The 21239-nt window shown below is 43.7% G+C and overlaps 2 protein-coding genes across 7 annotated transcripts in view; one reads left to right on the top strand and one right to left on the bottom strand.

Moving 5' to 3' along the window:
- Positions 1-14082, bottom strand: part of TRAPPC9 (trafficking protein particle complex subunit 9) — a 450083-nt gene extending 436001 nt beyond the window's left edge. For 5 of the 6 annotated variants that reach the window (XM_039731495.1, XM_039731497.1, XM_039731500.1 and 2 more), the window contains exons 1-3: positions 14008-14082; positions 11856-12456; positions 1785-1930 (exon numbers count right to left, since the gene is read on the bottom strand). In XM_039731495.1, coding sequence (XP_039587429.1) covers positions 1785-1930; positions 11856-12439 — 730 coding nt within the window. In that variant the 5' untranslated portion in view covers positions 12440-12456; positions 14008-14082. The remainder of the gene's footprint in view (positions 1-1784; positions 1931-11855; positions 12457-14007) is intronic. The other variant, XM_039731496.1, reaches the window with a different exon arrangement.
- A 4115-nt stretch (positions 14083-18197) lies between these two features.
- CHRAC1 (chromatin accessibility complex subunit 1) lies at positions 18198-20804 on the top strand. The gene is made up of 3 exons (XM_039731488.1): positions 18198-18470; positions 19079-19205; positions 19970-20804. Exons 1-3 carry the CDS (start codon positions 18333-18335, stop codon positions 20113-20115), a joined length of 411 nt encoding a protein of 136 aa, XP_039587422.1. The 5' UTR covers positions 18198-18332; the 3' UTR covers positions 20116-20804.
- The last annotated feature ends 435 nt before the right edge of the window (positions 20805-21239 follow it).

The raw sequence follows: 21239 nt of genomic DNA, 5'->3' as shown, positions 1-21239 counted from the left end.
TTTATTGAGGATAAATCAGCCCTTGGCAACCTCACTGTCCCTTCTGAGGAGATGCTAAGCTCAGTGGACAAAGGAACATCAGTGGATGTTGTGTATTTTGGCTTTCAAAACATCTTTGGACACGGTCTCCCCAGAATGCTTGCAGCCAAATGGGGAAGACTGGGATAGCTGGCCTATAAAGCAGGTGGAAAATCAGCTGGACAGCCAGACTCAAAGGCTTGTGATCAGCCAAATGGCTGCCTGTGACCAGTGGTGTCCTCAGGGGGACAACACTCATGCCTTCATTAACTGCAGGGATGATTGCACAGAGCACACCCAGAAACTTCCTGGGTGACCAAACTGGGGGAACAGTAGGACAGGCCTTCAGTGCAGAGAGAACTTGCCAGGCTGGCAGGAGCCTCATCCCAAAGCAAGACCCCAAAGCAAAGCTTGTGGGAGGCATCAGAAGGGTTGTGGGACTGGAGCTCCTGGCATGTGGGAAGCTGAGAGAACTGGATTTGCTCAGCCTTACAGAGCAAGAGGCTGAAGGCTGGTGTTCCTGCTGCCTTTAAAACACCCAGTGGGAAAGGTAGGGAAGAGATGGAGGCAGGAGCTTCTCAGAGGTGCAGTGACCAAATGAGAGTCAACACAACTGCACACAAGAAATTCTGCTTTAAGCTGAGACCAATTTATGTTTTGTTGTTGGATTTTTTCAAATTATAATCAGCAAAATGTTAGAACAGGTTGTTCAAATACTATAAAACTTCCATCATTAAATATACCTGAAATTCAACTGGACAAGTCCCTGAACAACCTGATGTAACTGGACATGACAGAAGCAGATCAGACTCACAGACTTATCAAACTATTTGGATTGGAAGAGTCCTCTGGAGGTCTCTAAGTAGAATTTGAGGAATCCTGAGCCATTTAAGCCTTTGGAATTGCAGAAGGAAAGAAGTGGGAGGTCAAAAGGTGTTAAGGTTTTCATGGTATGTAATCTACAGGGCCATTAGGAAGATAAATTATTTCCACGTGGAATAAGAAAGCTAAAAGCAGAACTGGAGACAGTGATTGTCCTGGAAGGGTATGAAACTGAGAAGCAGAAATTGTGCTCAAAGATCATTTGTATGGCAAATAAATAACAATATGAAACTGAGAAGCAGAAATTGTGCTCAAAGATCATTTGTATGGCCAATAAATAACAAAAAACAGGCATTTAAAAAAAAAAATTAAAAGGATGGAGGAAAGGCAGGGGAGGAAGGGTATGAAACTGAGAAGCAGAAATTGTGCTCAAAGATCATTTGTATGGCAAATAAATAACAAAAAACAGGCATAAAAAATAAAAAAAAAAATTAAAAAAGGATGGAGGAAAGGCAGGGGAAAAAAGCAAATCCTAGAACCTAATATGAAAGGAAATTATGCCAGTGGAAGTTTAATACTTGCAGCTTTAGGAGATGTAAAGGCAAAATTTTTTTCCTAAGAGTCCACAGTGGACCCATAGGAAATATTTTTAAAACACCGACACAACCCAGTGAATAAAAATCAAATACTTTCCAAGGAATCACGAAAAAATCAGACACAACTTCTTTTAAGTACATGCTTTACTACAGTAACACAATTTATCTTGTTTAGGTTTTCCTAAATAGATTGCTTTCTGATGTCTTATTGACCCACTTTTGTTCCAACTTCATTCTTATCCACACATGATATCCAGATTTTGGTCACTAAAATCATTACTACTTTTTACAAATCATAAAGGATAGCTTGATTAACTTGGGATTACAACTCCCACCACCTAATCCTACCTCCAAGCCACAGGAAGTCGTTGACAGAGCGCAGCAGCTCCACTGCCATGTGGTAGTGCACCAGGGAATCCTGCAGCATGCCAGCCTGCAGACACAGATCGCCCACGTGCTTCCGCATCCGGCCCTGGCAGCGCTTCTTGTAGTGTCTGCAAAACCAGAGGTGCACTTCAGGGAATGCTGGTCTGGGTTAACAAACACCTAAAGTCAATTCCTTCCCTCCTTAATAGCAGATCAGCATGGATTTACTGTCTGTTTCTAAGCAAATGTGAATGCTAACTAATGTAATATGCAAAAGGAGCAACAATTTGAGGATTGTCCTGGATTGCCAAGCAAAATGTATTCTATTTGCCATGTGTATGGCAGTTGTCTTCTGTTAAGTGGGCAGTTTTCCTTATCTCTTCCACAACCACTCCTCCCTCCGGGCAGACACCTGCTGATAATGGGATATTGGATGTCACTGCATGACTAATAAGAACTACAGCATCCCATTGGGAGATGCTCTGCACAGAGGAAGGATCCAAGCATTCCCACCCGGATATAATCTGGAGGTTCTGAAACACCAACACAGCTTTTCTCCACTGGATTTCCCAGAGGAACAGCTGCCCCTTCTTCCACTGGATCTTCAGAGGAAGACACCTTTCTACAGGATCCCTGCTCCAGCAGAACCACACCTGACACTCCAGGAGGACTGCAGCCACAATTCCAATGGGACTGCTACCAACACCCTGACCCACAGGGTGTCAGCTTGTGCTCTGACTCTGTCAGTGCTGTTTTAGTTTACTGCATTGTTCATTTTATCTTTTTATTTTCTTCCCTATTAAAGAACTGTTATTCCTGCTCCCATATTTTTTGCCTAAGAATCCCTTAATTTAAAATTTATAGCAATCCAGAGGGAGGGGTTTTACATTTTCCATTTCAGAGAGGCTCCTGCCTTCCTTAGCAGACAGCTGTCTTTCCAAACCAAGACAAGGATATACTTGAAAAAAGCAATGTATCACATGTTTTGGGTACACAGGTAGTGTCACATGCCCTGAAAACCTCCAAAGCAAGGTTCCTGCAGACTACAGTGAGTATTTGGCTGCTTGCCCATAGCTGATATGCTGCTTTTTTGCCCTTCCAGTACACCCAAAAGCTCATTGTTAAGCCAGGGTGGTCTCTTGTTCTGCCTTTTCCCTTTCCCTCTTTGCCTAAGAATCCCTTAATTTAAAATTTATAGCAATCCAGAGGGAGGGGTTTTACATTTTCCATTTCAGAGAGGCTCCTGCCTTCCTTAGCAGACAGCTGTCTTTCCAAACCAAGACAAGGATATACTTGAAAAAAGCAATGTATCACATGTTTTGGGTACACAGGTAGTGTCACATGCCCTGAAAACCTCCAAAGCAAGGTTCCTGCAGACTACAGTGAGTATTTGGCTGCTTGCCCATAGCTGATATGCTGCTTTTTTGCCCTTCCAGTACACCCAAAAGCTCATTGTTAAGCCAGGGTGGTCTCTTGTTCTGCCCTTTCCCTTAGCAGGGGATGGATTGTTCCTGTGCTTCCAGGAAGCTGTTCTTGAATAAATCCCACAACTCCATGGATGCTTCCCATGGAATCCCTCACATTTTAGCTCTGAGAATATTAAAGGTAATTTTCCCAAAATCCTGCTCTGAGCCTCTGTCTCCTCTGCTGGGACCCTCTCCACACACATCCCAAAGGTGTCAGGGGCCCAGAACCCCCTCAGACGCCCCAGGCCTCACAAACCTTCCCCTGCTCCCAGCCCCTTCTTTTAAAGGGATGATGAGTTAAAAAGCACCATCACTTCAGGCAACAGCTGACAGAGTTTCTCCTCCTACTCTTTTTTTACATGTTAAAATAAATGGTGATGTTCTTCCCAAATGAACAGACAAAGCCTATTGAATATATTCAAGACACCTTGGAACAGCTGAAAAGGCAATTTGGGCATAAATTTGTGTGACAAAGGCACTAATCCTACTATTTTGTTTGATTTTTTAGTACATTTCAGCTAAAGAAAAGTTTAAAAAGTAACATGCAAAGCAAGACACCCTGGACTTGGAAAACATCTCATGGTTGAAGTGACAGTTCAGAACAACTCTGCTCTCCCAAATCCATGAACAATCCTCCTGTTCTCCCTCCTGCAAAAGTACTCCATGGCAAGAATGTCCTTGCACTATAATTATAAACTTATTTTATGAGGAAGAAATTTAAATGTCAACTGAGATATTTCATTAATTTATCTATGTTATTTTCAATTGTGTATCCCGTTGTTCTAACAGTGTCTTCTAAGTACATCCAGAGAGGTATGAAAGTTTAGTTTCCACACATCGCACCAAGGAAAAATAGACTCTTATTTCTTTGGCTAGTTTAAAATAAAAGTCAATCAAAAATGAAAATTTAATTAGAAGAATCATTGCAGATGTCATTCTTTATTGTATATTTATTATGAAATCCAAAGAATCTGGCCAAAATACAAAGAACCATCTTGCAATGACATAGCTGTAAACTTTAAGCTTTTAGAAGATGAAGTGATACTTTTTCAATTTAATTAATTTAATTTAAGTTAAGTTGAACAGGTTGCCCAGAGAAGCTGTGGATGCCCCATCCCTGGATGTGATCCAGGGCAGGTTGGACAAGGCTTGGAGCAACCTGGTCTGGTGAAAGGTGTCCCTGCCCATGGCAGAGGGGCTGGAACGAGATGATCTTTAAGGTTTGTTCCAGCCCAAACTAGCCTGTGATTTTTTAAAAAGTTACTGAGACTATTTGAACTTAACAACAAAAAAGAAACCCAAAAAACCCCTAAGGTTACAGCCATTCTGCAGATGCTGAACTCTTATTCCCTGGAGTGAGACCAGAATATAAGAGGAATGCCAATGTTATGGAATGAAACCAGGCTTGGGGCAGTGAGGGTTTTTTTCAAGTGAAGAACTTCCCAGAGGACCCTAGAGATGAACTGAAATGTCACTGAAATAATCTCCATAAGGCATCTGAACCAACTGTCCTCGTGAAGTCTGTAATGTAGAAATGACAAAAGGAGAAGAGGCACAGAACATATGAAATGTAAGGGCAGGAATAAGGACATTCATTTATTTCCTTTAGATTTGAAGGCAGAAAGGTCAGGAGGAATGGCAAGAATCCAAACAATTCCATGTCACTGGTTTATGTGCCTTCAAGGCTATCAGTTTGGCTTGGGTAGTTTACACCACAGAGAAGCATCTTTTCAGCCACCAAATAATGTCTCATTCCTTGCAGTTGGTTTGGAAAAAGGAGATGAAGAGAAAGTAACTGATTTATACGGATAAGGGACAGAAATTGAAAAAGAGAAGATGCACAGAAGTACAGACAATGGCCTTATAAAAACTAAAGAGAAAAGCTATCAGAACCAGTGTTATTGTCTACAAAAATAAAAAAGGAAATAATAAAAAGAGACAAGCAATAGTCTCCTATTGCTTCTCTCCATCTAAAAAGTTACAAATAATTCCTTTATAAATGTTTGCAATGTTCTGATCTAGCACACCATATTCACAATTGATGTGAAGGTGTTGACATGAAATGAAGCTCAATACAACTGTTGTTGTTCCTCTTTCAGATGTGTCAGGAAATGAAATATTTGTCTTTTATTTTTCAAGCGTGTATAGATCATACAAGAACAAAAATTCAAGAAAATTCAAAGTGGAAGCTAAAGCTGCTCTGTATGAACTATGGAAGGGCACCAAATCTTACCAAAATTTCAGTCTGAGCTTTGAGTTATAGAAAAATAACTCCATCAAAAAGTTCCTTTGTAATCTGGAATCAGCATTGCACAGGAGAATATAAATTAGTTATAAATCAGATTTTCCTACTCTTTGCACTCCAGAATGAGGTAAATGTTAAATTACTTTAACTTTTTTTTTTGTTTTTTATATAAGTAGTGGAATTAGAGAATCACTGTTTCCTTACCCAGCTACAATTCCTCTCAAAGATGCCACTGCTTCCAACTCTGTCTCCATGCTTTCAAGCAATCTTTATGTTTATGAACAAATTAAAGTTCTTATTCTCTCAATACTGTACTTTATAAGCTTTCTTCCAGATTTTCCAGCTAGCAGATGATTAAGTTCATAAATATGAGTCATACAGCAAAGGAAAAGAGATGATGCCTGACTCCTAAATCAGGACCTGATACCAAAATAGTTTTGATCACAGAGGCTCACCACCAGCTCTTCCTAACCTAATTCTGCTGCTGATTTATGCCCAGTCAATATATCTGAAGTTTGAAGGCATTTATTCACCCAGACATCAATAAATATTGCTCATAAAACCACTGTTCTTTGAGAAACTCTATTTATAGAAAAGCAGATAATTTATTCCTGGCGATGAAGGAATTTACTATTAATTATTCAAAGACTGAATTCACTCCACCTATTTTTAGGCTCTTCAAGGTATTGCCAAGACAGGATTCATCTCTTACAGTCCCTGCAAATCACTGCCATCCTCTTGGAAAATACCTTCTCACTTATTACAGAATAAGTTTGTACCAAACAAATATATAAACTGTCTTAATTAGGCAGTCACAATTAAGTACAGTGAATTCAATTACTTCAAGTATGTACAAAAAGACAAAAGGCAAAGACTTCATGGAAACGAAACCCACTCTCCACAGACAGCAAAACTTAATTCACTTCTCATTTGGGAAGCCTCTTTTTGAAAAAATGCAGTATTTACAACATCAGGCCCTTAAAATCATGTCCAAGGGACTCATTGTTTCTTCTATGCATCCTGGGGTGCAAATTTAATGGGAAAAAATGTCCTATTGCATATATATTCATAGGTATATATAAAAATATATGTCTTAGCATAAAATGATTATTGCTTATTTTAATACCAAGATAGTTTTGCCTCACAGCTTTAGCTGAAGAACCTGAAAATGAGAAGCTTACAGATATCTTCTCTCTGGATTATTTTTTATTAAAACACTGTTTAAATATTTCATCTCTCTCCTGCTTAATCCTAATCTATTTAGGGACAGGAAACCCACATAAATTAACAGTTACTTCCACTAGGGTAAGAGGACCTCTCTAGGCCAGTTCCTTTCAGCACCCTACTGCCAAGAGCAGTTTTTACTAATTTTTCCTCTAGAAGATCATTTACAACATGAATTTTCAAAGACCCAAAGTCTCCCCCTACAAACCCCTCCTGAGTGTGATGCACTCAGAAACATCCCCAGGGAAAGCAGTGCCACCTCATGCAGGATCCCCCATGGAATGCTCCTTGGTGTCAGTCACCCAAACTCCTCTTCTGAAGATCTTCACCACACAGAAAAATTCCACTGACTACAAAACTAGTTTAAAATCTTATTTCCTAAAGTTAATTGGGTTAATGTTCTACCAAACACACTCTTATATTCAGAGGAATCGCCACAATCATGACCAGTGCTACCACTTCAAAGTGGAGGACAGTAAATCTGTTCCAGGAACTAAGAACTACTTGATTTCCTTTTCTGCCTTCGTTGCTCTATAGGATATGTGCTTTATTCTTTCATCTCCAGCCCTTTTCTAGGATCCCAGAATAATTTTATGGAAAATTTAGTGCAACAGTGTTATATTTCAAGACAGAATTTATTTTCACTACAAACCATCCAGAAACGAGTTTGACGGAATTTCTGGATCCTCTAAATTTGGCTAAATTTACAAACAAGAAACATGCAAAATCAATTCTCAAAGGTGTATTCATGCAAAATGCTCCAACAAAAATTTCCATCAAGTTCTACTAATTCCAGTTAGCATGCAGAGCCATAGATATCACCAATCATAACATTATCCAGACTTCAAGAGACACAGCTACGGCATTGGATCAACTGCCAGAACTTTTGAATTTGGAAATCAAACACAGGCAGCAACAGCTTCATGGCTTTGGAGTTTAAAAAATAAAGCAAATTCCAGAGGCCAGCAGCCACCTAAGCAGACTATGTGTGTCCTACAAAAAAACTCAGCATTGCTACCAAATATAATTGCCAAATGTGCCAAAAGGGGGCAACTGCAGTGGTGAGGCTCCAGGCAGCAATTATTTTTGTGTGTACTGAAAAAATAAAGATAAAAAGCAACACTAAAATATGCAATGAAGGCGAAGTGAAGAGGCAGGACATGGGAAAAAAAGCTAACTATTTTCAAAGATACACAATCACATCCTACCTTTTTAGACCCAACAACAAACTCACAGGGCAGTATGAGAGAAGAAGGGGGGGAAAAAAAACAGAAAGGAACAAAACAGAAATTAGAAAGACAGAGAACAGAAAGAAAATTAACAGCCACATACACATACTGAGATCATCAACTTTGATAAATCAGTGCACAAATCCCAGCTATGACACATCTATAAAAAGGGCCCTACATCCTCATCCCTCCACAGCATTAAATTATGCCAGAATTTAAAAAAGAAAGAACCTGAGACACAAACTGATGTAAACAACATTAAAATGAGCTTATCCAAGTAGATTTACAATCATACTTAAGTATGTTTATTTTTAGCTGAAAACAGAAATAAAATAGAAAACTTAAAACAAATGGGATTTTCAGTATTTCTGGCACATATATTTCCTAGTTTTCAGTTTGTAGGACGTTTTTATCATCATGAGAACACGTGTTTCCATCATTCTCCATCAACCTCCCAGCCTCCACAAATAACTGTCAAATGCAACTGATATCAGAAACTTTTTCAACTGTCCTCAGCAGCCCTGTGACCACAAATATTTTATCCGATTTACAGATGAAGAAACAGAAAGAAAAAGTAAATCAATTTGCCAAAATCCCCACTTGGCTGAATGCTCCAGGAATTAACCCAAGGTCAGCCTCTCAGTCCTACAATTTCTGTTTAACAGGACAACATTTCTTCAAAACATTTTAGGACTTAACCCACTATTTTTCATACATAAAGTTTTCTACCAGCCAAAACAAATTCTTCTACTCACAAAATGCAATGAGTTTGTGTATGTTGTCAGCTCTGGGAATGTGTCTCTCCTGCTCATTACACAAGCAACTCACTCTCACTTTTCCCAAGAATTACCTTATTTGAAATAATAATTAATATTCCAAATTTATGAACTTTGCATCTTAAAAGAAGGCAATCAGTTGACTTCCATGGCAATTATCATGCAACCAAGCTAATTAAAGTCTTCTAACTGGGTGAGGGAGAAGATCAGGTTTATATATAAAGCCCTGATCATCACATAAGTATTAGCCTTAATATTTGACCATAAAATACTTGGAAAAGAGCATCTTTTAACATACAAACTATCAATAGTTTTAATTAGTTTCCAAATGATGTGATCAGAATTATGTGGCCCATGTAAATTCTTATCATATTTCTCTCAGTCTATCATCCCACTACCTCCATGTTACAGCTGCACCACACATTTAATTACCTTTGCTACACACTGCCATTTAATTTCAATTTCAGAAGTTAGAGGAAAAGATATGTTTATTTAGCCTAAATAGTTATCCATAATTACAGCAGCAGAGACACACCCTCTGTTACAAGAACAGAGTGTCTTCTCTGACATTTACTTAATAGAGAACATTTGTGGTTTTAAGTAATTGGTTGCACACTGACTGGGAGGTCAGGATACATTATATACAAAAATTGCAAATAGACAGAAAATACACAGAAAATATCAAGGCACTTCCTTTGCCTTTAACCCTTTAGAAATTTCCACCTGTTCTAGAAAAAGCTGCTTCATTTGCCTCACTATCTCAGTATTGTCATGTTTTTATTTCTTTCTGTAAAATCATTATACTGACAGACTCCAAACCAACAAAGTAGCAAAAGTTGTTCTATCAGATGTACCCACTTCCTGCATTCAAACAACCTTGAGCCCTCCCTGAACAGAATTACACATCCAGTCTTGCAAAAACAGAAACTGCTCTCTATGAAGAAGGTCCTTCCTAGCCCTGTCTCTCCCTGGTATGCAGGGCTTTCCCTTAATTAGTCAATCTGTCACTACAGAAGGGTAAATGTGCTAAAATAAAATCCTGTGAACTGCAATCCAAGCACCAAAAAACTCACCAATAATAAAATGCAATGTTACTATCACTGGCTCGCATCCAAAGACTTTGGCTTGAAAGTGTAAGTTAGTTTAATAAACTGACCTGAGTTCAACCTTATTCCATGGACCTGAGTTTCTGCTTTAGAACAGAGGGCAGAGATGCATCAGGCTCCATGAAAGGTGCCTAGAAAGGCTGCAGAGAAGCTATATTTTCATTCAGCTTTCTGAAGTTTTAATGTATAAATCCTAACTTTTATAACAATCAGAAGTATTAACTCCACAGCAAAACAGAACTGAAGAACTTTCTTACTACTGAACTGAAAAATTACAATATTTAACAGCTGTTCCTTGAGCAGTTTGGTGCAGCAAACATTTCAAGTACATCCATTGATCCAGACTTACTGAGAACATGTTTGGTATTCAAACCTCCCAGCAAGGGTGTGTGCAGAGCTGAGCCAGTAATTAACTCTGGATAAACCCCTGTGTCTACACACAGGGTCACACACCTTCCATTCTGCCAAGAACTGAAGCACCACACTGAATCTGTTTGAACTCCTCACTGCAACAGCATCAAACACCTGCTTGGAGATGTGTGGGCACACATTCTGTCACTTCAGCTCCCCACCAGCTAAGAACTTCCCAAGGAGTATTTCCCACTAGTAACAACACAGCCACTGCTCAGAAATTAGTCATTTATCTAAGAAATCAATTTCCAAATCACAATTTTTTAGAAGACACAACTGAACAGCAGAATTCATTCTGATTTTGAGATTCTTGGCCAACAGTTATCATTTTACACCTATTCCAGAACAGGAAATTTTGATTACATTCAGCCAAATTTCATTCAAACTGAGTCATTAAAGACAAGATTCTAAAAAGGATTGTCCAGTCTTCTGAATTTTACCACCCACGTGCAAAAAGCAGTAACATAGTAATTAATACTGATAACTGAAAAATAGTGCAGGGAAAAGCAGGGACCAACAAGTCAGAGCCAGTTCAAGTTCTCACCAAAGAGGAGCAGGGCACTGGGGTACTGATGGTTCTTCAAGCAAGCACAGATAATTTAACAAAAAAGCTTCAAACTAATTAGAAACCTGGAATGCTTTCTTCCTGTTTCCAAGACCAGGACCAACTATTCATGCAGAGCTGATTAATTTGATCTAAAAGCTTCACAAACCTGCCTGGACACCTCTGAGCTTTTACACACAATGAAAACCTCTGCTGGCATCCCTAGAGTACAACACAGATATGAACACCACTATTTCCACACACAGCCTGAGTTTTCATAGGGCTTCCCCACCTCTGCCAGGACAAAAGGTGGCTGCTTCCATCCCCTGGATTTGATTGCAAACAGCAGAGTCAAACAGGTATTGCACCTGCCTGTAGCTATCAAGCCAGAATTACTTATCCCTTGCACAGAAACTATGCAACACTCAAATCTGACAAATGAGTATGCAAATGAGGAGGAAGGAAAAATGGGGGGATAAAACTCTAACATACAAAAAAACCAAACAGGTAGCAAAACAAAACAAGTAAAAGTGATAACAAATAATTACATAAAACAAAGAAGGACAGGGAAAGATGCTGGACTTCATCATCAAAATAAAGTCATTGTCTCATAGAATGAAAAAGTACAGGTTTAAACATAAAAAGTACAATAAGTAGGATAGTCAAATACTACTCAACATGATATAAAAATAGTTTCATTGATGCTAACTGAATTTTTTATTAATACCGTATATCTATAAAACATTGGAAGTTTTCCAGCAGAAAGTCTCATTACAGTAGAATCTGTCAAATCTCTCCTGTGACTTCTTCCTGCTATTTGATGAGCTTCATCAATTAAATGCATATATAAAAACAAGCTCAGAACACTAAATACAGTGAGACTACAGATTAAATTCTCTTAAAACTACAGCAGGCAGACACAGAAAGATCAGAGCACAGCTCTGTTGGAACAAGGCTCACCCTGTCCTTTCTAATAGGCTTATCCTAAAGTCTGGCAAGTGCCACAGATGTGGTTTTCTAAGACCTGTGAGCTGACAAAAGTAGCTGCTTACCTACTGTCCGTGTCCAGACCTACAAAATCCTTCTTCTCAAAAGGAACACAGAGCAGGGGGATCTTGTCTCCAGACTTATCAGTGGCTCTGTCAAGACGTTTGGACTCCAGCACTATGAAGAGGGACTCGATAAAATCTTCTATTCTCTTCTCCACAGTTTCACACTCATCATAACTGGGATAAAACGCCACATCTGTGCGGGGCTGCTCTGCAATCTCTCCTTGAAGCCCAAAGACAAACAAGCGGGAATCATAGAGAGTAGAGCCATACATTTCCTTCTGAAGATGGAATTTTTCAAAAGTCTGAGGCCATTCCTTTGCTGAAGAGCACTCTGTGATAGTGATCAGCCCCACGACTTTGCGGTGTGTCTGGAAATCCCCCCACTCGTTGTTCTCTGGGGGATAATGGTGCCTGTATCGGATGTAGAGCACTCGCTGTGAGTCACGCACGTTAACCTGGCTCACGGCTGAAATCCGCTTGTAGATCCTGAAAAAGCTCTCTTCAGGGACAATGCCAACGGGCTGAACCACGACCAGGAGGGTCTGATGATCCTCAGCACACTGCATGTAGTCAGGAACACTCATTTTGCATCAATTGCAGGCTAGTGAAAGAAAAAAGCACATTATTTTTTTACGTTCAGGAGTACACAGGGCTGCTGAATCAAACCAGGGCTTCTGCAGCTAAACATTTCTGCAGCCTGAATTTATGTGCTACAATACCACTGTTTGTTGCAATATTTTACTAAATCTTCAACCATGCAACCCACTGATGTTACACTGTGCACAAGGAGTACTCTTAGTCACTTATGAAACAAATCTCTGTATATAAGAGCTTTCCAAGCAAATCTCACTCCCTGTGCAGCTACACAAGCCAGCTCACACAAGTCTCTACCACAGCCACTGGGCAGAAATACCAGCTCAGGACAGCCTGTCAGACTCAGGCTCTTCAGTCCCATTTTCTTGGGGAAATATGCAAAGTTGTGTGGGGTGAGGTGTAAACAAGCACCATACCACGATCACAAAACTTTATACAGCTGTCAGTGCTCGTACATGTCCCAGCAGAGGAAAATCAGGACCAGAAAACCTATTTTTGAGGAAAAACAAAGTCTTGCTCTCTCAAAACACACATAGGAAAGGACCAGGCAATGTTTTCTGCCTTTACATCTATGTATTTAGAATCCCTTTTCTCCGGAGCTCTCTAAAACCAATTACTGTACTGCAGCTGAGTCTTGAATGGAGACGCACATCCCTGAATCCTTTCATGTCTGAGACCTCCTCGACCACACGGATCCCTTTGTGAATTTCAGCTCCAAAGCCCTGAACCGTAAATACCACAAACAAAACACCAAACCTCTGCAAAAACAAACACACGGACAAAACAAAACAAAGCAAAACAAAACAAAACGCAGCCCAGCTTTAGACTTGACACCATTGCTTTTGCAAGCAGAACGACGAGTTCCGAGCCCACGGGGACACAGGTGACAGGGAAACAGCTGCCTTGAGGAACCGGGCTCCTCACAACTATGGACTGTGGCTCCCTTGTCCCACCGCACTGCCCGGGGTCTGCCCAGCAGCCCCATTCCCCGGGTGCAGCCCCATTCCCCGGGTGCAGCCCCATTCCCGGGTGCAGCCCCATTCCCAGCGTGCAGCCCCATTCCCCGGGTGCAGCCCCATTCCCTGGCTGCAGCCCCATTCCCTGGCTGCAGCCCCATCCCCCGGGTGCAGCCCCATTCCCTGGGTGCAGCCCCATTCCCAGCGTGCAGCCCCATTCCCAAGGCAGCAGTACCGTCCTGACACTTCCCCCAGCAGAGGCCGCAGCGGGTGTGAGCTCCCCCCGTTCCCTGTCCCCATATGCTGCTTTGGGCCGGCCAAGTTAAGCAGGGAAAACGAATAAATTGCAGAAGAGCCAAGCGCAGCGGAGGCGCACACCCCCCTGAGCTCCGTCAGGGGCAGCGAAAGGCGCGGGGGAGCTGCTCTGGGGCGCGGCTGCCGGCTGGTAACCGGGGAAGGGGCAATGACAGCCCGGCAGGAGCCGATCTTTGGGCAGCGAGGGCAGGAGGTAACCGGGGAGGAGGCAGTGACAGCCCGGGCGGGAACCGCTCTAGGACAGGGGGACGCGGCTGCCAGGCGATAGGCGGGGAAGCGGCACTCACAGCCGGGACGGGGGACGCGGCTGCCGGGCGGTCAGCGGGGAAGCGGCACTCACAGCCGGGACAGGAGCCGCCCCGCTGCCGCCGGAACTGACGGCAATGGCCGCTCCGCCCCGCATGCGCGGCGGGCCATGGCGGGAGTGTCGTGAGGGGAGCCGGGCGATTCTCCGCCGTCGTCCGCGGTGCTGCTCCCGGGGCTTCCACGGGGACTGGAAGCCTCTGCCTGTGAACACGAAGCATTGCTCCAAGAGGAACGCAAAACAGGAGTGGATGAATGACTGATTCACCTGGTGAATTTCAGCCGATTGTGTATGAAAACCTAAAGGGCTCCAGCTAGCCCTTAGAATGAAGTAAGCCTTCCTGGCATTCCCAAATCCCGAAATTGGTCTGGTGTCATAGAACCATACAGTCCAAATGCCTGTATCAGTAACATCACTGCCACTGAAACCCCTAAACCACATCACCAGACTCAGATGCTTCTGAAACCCTCCCAGGAATGGTGATTCTACCACCACCCTGGGCAGTGTATTCAAATGCCTGACCACCCAAAGAGTAAAAAAACCTTTTTTTTTTTTTTCTAATATCTAATCTGCGTCTCCCCTCTCTCAGCTTAAGTCCATTTTCTCTGGTCCTCACACCATCGACACAGCAAAGGAGGCCAGCCCCAGCTCACTACAAGCTCCTTTGAGGTAGTTGTAGGGAGTGATGAGGTCCCCCCTGAGCCTCCTCGAGAAAGATCTTCCCCTAAGAAGATTTCTCAGTTACGTAGCTTAAATGGCAAAATCTTGAAAACTCTGGAAGTACAAAAACTCCAGAAGTATGAGCCTTGTATGAGAGTTCAGGTGAGTTTCTCATGGAGGATGTGAGAACCTTAATGATGTTCAGTGAGGCAAAGTGCAAGATGCTGCACGTGGATGACCAAACCCTGGTATCAACACAGGCTGGGGAATAAGTGGATGGAGAGCAGCCCCACCAAGAAGGACCTGGGGATGCTGGTGGATGAGAGGCTGGAAGAGAGGTGGTCATGGGTGTACTTGCATCCAGAAAGCCAAACATGTCCTGAGTTGATCCCACAGTGTGGGCAGCAGGTGAGGGAGGGGATTCTGCCCCTCTGCTCCACTCTGGTGAGACCCTGCCTGCAGTGCTTCATCCAGGTCTGGCATTCCCAGCACAAGAAAAACTCATGGACTTTGTGGAGCAGGTCCAGAGGAAGCCATGGAAATCAGAAAGCTGAAGTGCCCCTTCTGTGGAGACAGCCTGAGAGAGTTTGAGTTCCTCAGCCTGGAGAAGGGTCCAGGGACACCTTATTGCAGCCTTTCATAAGGGGCCATGTCATGACTTAAAGTTGTGGCACTCCAACAAAATAACTTCAATACAACTGACAGTGTTTGAAAAATTTGGATCAACAGTTGCACTTAGGTAGAATCATAGAATCTTTTAGGTTGGAAAAGACCCTTAATATCATCAAGTCTAACCTAGTACTGCCAAGGCCACCTCTAAACCATGTCCCTAAGAGCCCCATCTACATGGCTTTTATATCTCTCATGGATGGTGACTCAACCACTTCCCTAGGCAGATGGTACCAATGCTTGACAACCCTTTTGCTGTCGAAATTTTTCGTAATATCCAGTCTAAACTTCCCCTGGCACAACTTGAGGCCATTTCCTCTTATACTGTCACTTGTTTCTTGGAAGAAGACATTAATAAACACCAGCATAAAAGGAACTGAACAAGCTTTAGCCTTGACCTTCAGTTGTCTTCCAAAAAATGGGCAAAATTTTTTGGGAAACGAGCTGGAGAGATGGCAGCACAGGCTGGGCTCACAGTCTCAGACAGAGGCTGACCAAGCCCAACAGCAGCACAGCTTTAGGGCCAGAAGGGATGGGGAGTGCTCAGCCCGGTCACTCACAGCCTCCCTTCTCCTGCCAGGGGCAGCTCCTGCTCCCTTTGTCCCTTCTCTGGGAAGCAGTGACTCACAGAGGCAACCACACCTGGCCAAGCTCTCACTGGCAGAGGGGAAAAGAGCAGCTCTGAGGAGCTCAGGGGTGCCTTCACCTGTGCCTTTCCACCAGCAAGCTCAATACCCTCAGAAATCCTGGCAGTTTGATGAGGGTTCATTTGTATGTTGAAATCATGAAAGATCCCTGTAGTATTTTTAAGGAATTCACTGCTGGAGTAATGTCAGCTGTCTCCACAAGATGTCACAAGACGAGTAAGGATCAAGAAAAAACCGATCCTTCCAGACAGCATCCCAGGATATTTGTGCTTCCTTTCAGATATAACATACACACAATGGCCTCACATAAGCTGTAATCTCAAGAGAATTATGCAGCCTAAGTGATACAGATTATCTGCAATAGCTAACTATAAATTACGTCTCCAAATACAGTATTTTGGAATTTACCATATATTGTTGTTATCCTTGCACTTCCAACTGCTCATGGTGCTACATTTTATTAATAAATCAGTTTAATCTGTAGCCTTGGCCTTATATACTGGGCAAATTCTGTATAACACAGTAACATTCAGTCAATAAACTCCCTGTGTTTTCCATTTAATGATTCTTCATGGATACATTCCATCCCCCCCTCAATTTCACGTGAATTATTATTGTGTATTCTGAAAAAGCTCCTGCTTGTATCTCTCATATTAAGTAGAGATAATTTAGTGGCCTTAGCAGATTTCTTACCAATAGAAACTATCAGGCATGTTGTTTGTAAAGCATACTGGAAACTTTTTGATTGAAACCATTAATGAGTTAATGCAAACAATGTGTCATCACTTCTGGAAGTGCTCACTATGCCTGCAGCTCTTCCCCAAACAGGCACAGGAAAACTTCTGGAGCAAACACTCCCAGCATCAAAAACCCACCCAGAAGCACATTGCAACCTTCCTGTGCAGCGGGCCCACAGTGTAAACGTGGGGAATGTGCTAGTAATGAAGATGCAGCCCCATCATCACAGTTTACACATGCCCTCCATATCCTCCCCCACAGCTCTGACAAGTGTCAGGATGACCAGACACATTCCCTGGTACTGTACTACAGCTGCAGAGGTGTTGAGCAGCCTGTAATTACAGTTTGGGTTAACAACTTTGTAGGCAGTGGCTTGTAATCGGGATACACACAGGAGATGCCCAGCTGCCATTAAAAACAAGCTCCTCACCCTCCTGTGCCAGCCTGGGGCTGAAAGCCTTGCTGAGAGGTGAAGAAGGGGAAGCCCCAAGGCTGCTTCTGCCTTCCCTGGGGCAGCAGGAACCCATGCAACTGGGAAGAGTGACTGGAAAGCTGCTCAGCACAAAATAACCTGGTGGAAAAGGACCTGGAAGTGCTGGCTGACAGCGGCTGAACATGAGACAGCGTGTGCCCAGCTGGCCAAGGAGGCCTCCTGGCCCTCAGCAGGACCAGGGCAGTGACTGTCCCTCCGTGCTGGGCTCTGTGGAGGCCACACATCGAGTGCTGCCTCCAGTTCTGGGCCCATCAATTTAGGAAGGACATTGAGGTGCTGGAGCATCCAGAGATGGGACACAAAGCTGGTGAAGGGGCTGGAGCACAAGTCTGAAGAGGAGCAGCTGAGGGAGCTGGGGCTGTTTAGCCGGGAGAAAAGGAGGCTCAGGGGTGTGACCTTATCACTCTGCAGCCACAGGTTGGACTCGATGATCTCAGAGATCTTTTCCAGCCTACTTAATTATGTGATTCTACGAAGACACTCGCAGCCGGAACCTCAGCGCCCCGGCTGTCCCCGGACCTGCTGTACGCCCGCGGCGGGGAGGAGAGAGCCGGCGGGGCCTGGGCGGTGCAGCGGGACCGCCCCTGTGTGGGTCCCTGTACTGCGGGGAGCTGTAGGGAGCTGTAGTCCCGGCTCGGGCATATCCCGGTGCTGTAGGGAGCTGTAGTCCCGGCTTCAGGCGGCTCCCGCTGCTGTAGGGAGCTGTAGTCCCGGCTTCAGGCGGCTCCCGCTGCTGTAGGGAGCTGTAGTCCCGGCTTCAGGCGGCTCCCGCTGCTGTAGGGAGCTGTAGTCCCGGCTTCAGGCGGCTCCCGCTGCTGTAGGGAGCTGTAGTCCCGGCTGCAGGCGGCTCCCGGTGCTGTAGGGAGCTGTAGTCCAGGCTCCGGGCGGCTCCCAGTGCTGTAGGGAGCTGTAGTCCCGGCTGCAGGCGGCTCCCGGTGCTGTAGGGAGCTGTAGTCTCGGCTGCAGGCGGCTCCCGGTGCTGTAGGGAGCTGTAGTCCCGGATCCGGGCGGCTCCCGGTGCTGTAGGGAGCTGTAGTCCCGGCTGCCGCCGCCTACAGCTCCCGGCGGGCCGTGCCCTCGCTGCCGCTGGGACGGGCCGAGATGGCGGCGGCGCGGCTGAGCGGCACCGAGAACCGTCTGGTGTCGCTGCCCCTGTCGCGGATCCGCGTCATCATGAAGAGCTCCCCGGAGGTCTCCAGCATCAACCAGGACGCGCTGTTCCTCACGGCCAAGGCCACGGTACCGGCTCGTCCTGCCCTGCCCTCGGCCCCCCGCGCCTCCCCGTCCCCGGCTGAGGGCCCTCTGCCTCGGAGCGGCCCGGGCCGGGCTCCCGCTTCCCTTCTCTGTCCGCACCCCCAGACGGAGCTGACCTTAAAGCTGCCCCGAGTCTAGAATCACAGAATAGTTTGGGTTGGAAGGAACCTTAAAGAACATCTGTTTCCAGATCCCTGCCATGGCCAGGGACACCTTCTACTGTCCCAGGTTGCTCCAAGCTCCGTCCAGCCTGGCCTTGGACGCTTCCAGGGATGCGGCAGCCACAGCTTCTCTGGCCAACCTGTGTCAGGGCCTCACCACCCTCAGAGGAAAGAATGTCTTCCTAATATCTGATCTAAACTTACTCTGTCAGTTTGAAGCCATTCCCTCTTGTCTTGTCACTCCATACCCTTGTAAGTAGTCTCACTCCATCTTTCCTGTAGACTCCCTTCAGGTACTGAAATGGAATGAGTCGCTGCACTGAGTGCCCAGTGTATGTGCAGTTAAATATGGTACTTCTGCCTTTAGATAGGGATCAATGCTATGTTTGAATTCTTAGTCTGACTACTGTTAATTTTTGTTTTAATTTTTAGGAGCTTTTTGTTCAGTATTTGGCTACGTACTCCTACAAACACAGCAGAGGGAAGGAGAAGAACGCTCTGACGTACAGTGACCTGTCTCATACAGCAGAAGAGTGTGAGACCTTTCAGTTCCTTGCAGGTATTGCTAACACCAGGGTAAATCCAGTGTCTGCTTTGGAAAATTAAATCTTGCTCTTAATGGTCTGTTTTGTGAGGATCCAGTTTTCCTACTGGTCATTAATCCCCTGCTTAGCATTCAACTGGAACTCATAAACTGCTTCCCTAGAAACGTTTCTTTGTGAATGGGGATATTTCTGCCTCTAAATTATACAGTTACACTGTATACAGTTTTCAGGATATTGCCTTAAGCATTTCCTAAATTCCAGCAGTTCCAGCTGAAAGAAGATCATTGCACATCTTTAGGTGAGAAGTTATGTGGACCAAAAATGACACATAGGAATCTATCAGTTTTGAGAAAAGAAGCTTCATAATATGGTGCCTCTATGCTTCTACATGCAAACACACATACATATTTTTTACTGATACTTGGATTTTATATTAAAGACTCATTGGATGTGAAGCAGTTTAGTACTCAGTTTTATATCAAGTAATTTACATCAGCAGACAGTAAAAGCTGCCAGTAATCAGTCATTAGAGTCCTTATCTTTGGTTACTTGTACCATAAGTGGGTAACTCCCTCCTACTCTTACAGCAGTGTGTGAGTCAGGCTGACTTACCTGGTTATTCACCTAAGGTTTGTTAAAAATATTAAGTTGGTTATTCACCTAAGGTTTGTTAAAAATATTAAGTCTTTTTTTTTTTACTTAATTTCTTTAGTGGTTTGGATGCAACAGTATTAATGAGGCAATACAAGACACTAAAATCAACAATTCTGCCTTTCAGATATATTGCCAAAGAAGATCCTAGCTAGCAAATACCTAAAAATGCTTGAAAAGGAGAAGCGAGATGGAGAAGTGCGGGAAGATGATGATGAGGCTGAGGAGGAAGAGGATGAAGACGAAGCTGTTGGTGACAGTGTTGGATCTTAAGGCCAATGGAGAATTGTTTCATAGTTGATCCATTTTATATTGTATAAAGGATGTTATTTTTGTGACTGAGAATCCAGATGCTGGATGTATTTTTACACTGAGCCATTTGCTTTTGCTTTAAGAAGTTTAGAAATTGAACTTTATAGTTGTTGGAGAATGGAATTCTTCCCTCAGAAACACGGTGGGGTAGGAAGAGACAGTGCAAACCTGACAGCAGAGCTTGGTCAGATGATCTGAAATTACTTTGTCAGACAATCATTACCCAAATTTAATTTTTTTCAGGCAGCTTTCAGTTCAAAAGCTCCAAAAGTGGACCAAGTCCATTAACAAAGTCTGTAAAAGCAGCCATGTGGGCACCCAAATGGGAGAGGAGGAGATCCATCCCAAGAGCTAATGGTGGTTCTGTAGCTGTGGTGGTAAATGGGGTACAAAATTATGTACATATGTGCATCCAGAACCCTTTTCTTGAATGAAGTCCACTTCTGCAGTTTCTCTTGCCAAAATGCACATTGAAGTCTGTTAATTGTGGATTCTTGAGAAGGAGCAGCTCCTTCACCATGTGAGTGACACAGATGGATTTGTCATTTGGTTTTGGTTTGCTGTTCTTTTTTTACTACAGAAATGGCAACCATCCTGTGTAGAATTTTACATGCAATTTTTTAAAATAAATGTTTTGTATGAAAACTTGACAATGGATGCAGAAACATCCTGTAGTTCTTTCCAGTTTCAGTCACACACGTGGTCAGTGTGGAAATGCCTGAGAAAGAGAAGTGACCAAGATCTGTCCCCAGAGGTGAAAAATGCCTCAGGTAAGCATGGAAATCTTAACAGGGAATAAGAACCTCCCACTCCAAAAAAGCTGGGCAGCAAATCAGCCAGGAATTTGTCTCAAGCAACAGCCTAATATGGTTAAGAGTTACCAGAACTGAACAGCTTCTCTTGGGTTGAAGGCACAACCACCCTCAACTTCTCTTAAAACAGCAGGGAGCTCCAGCATTTCCACAATCCAGCACATTCCATATTCTAAGAAAGCCAGATGGAGTTTAGGCAGGTAGGGTCAGGGACTGGCAGAGCCACTGAGCCACACCAGAAATGCTCCTGCTGTTTAACAGACCAGAGAATGC

Source organism: Passer montanus, unplaced genomic scaffold (assembly GCF_014805655.1).
Source record: "Passer montanus isolate IOZ18808 unplaced genomic scaffold, ASM1480565v1 scaffold78, whole genome shotgun sequence".
In the NCBI taxonomy this organism is placed as follows: Eukaryota; Metazoa; Chordata; class Aves; order Passeriformes; family Passeridae; genus Passer; species Passer montanus.
The sequence above is the reverse complement of the archived record's forward strand: the minus strand, read 5'-3'. Positions and strand labels throughout refer to the sequence as shown.

Excerpts from the sequence above, each read along its gene's own strand:
- CHRAC1 (XM_039731488.1), top strand. The coding sequence starts at position 18,333 with ATGGCGGCGGCGCGGCTGAGCGGCACCGAGAACCGTCTGGTGTCGCTG. Across the intron at positions 18,471-19,078 it reads TCCTCACGGCCAAGGCCACG|GAGCTTTTTGTTCAGTATTT; the intron begins GTACCGGCTCGT and ends TTTAATTTTTAG. Across the intron at positions 19,206-19,969 it reads GACCTTTCAGTTCCTTGCAG|ATATATTGCCAAAGAAGATC; the intron begins GTATTGCTAACA and ends TCTGCCTTTCAG.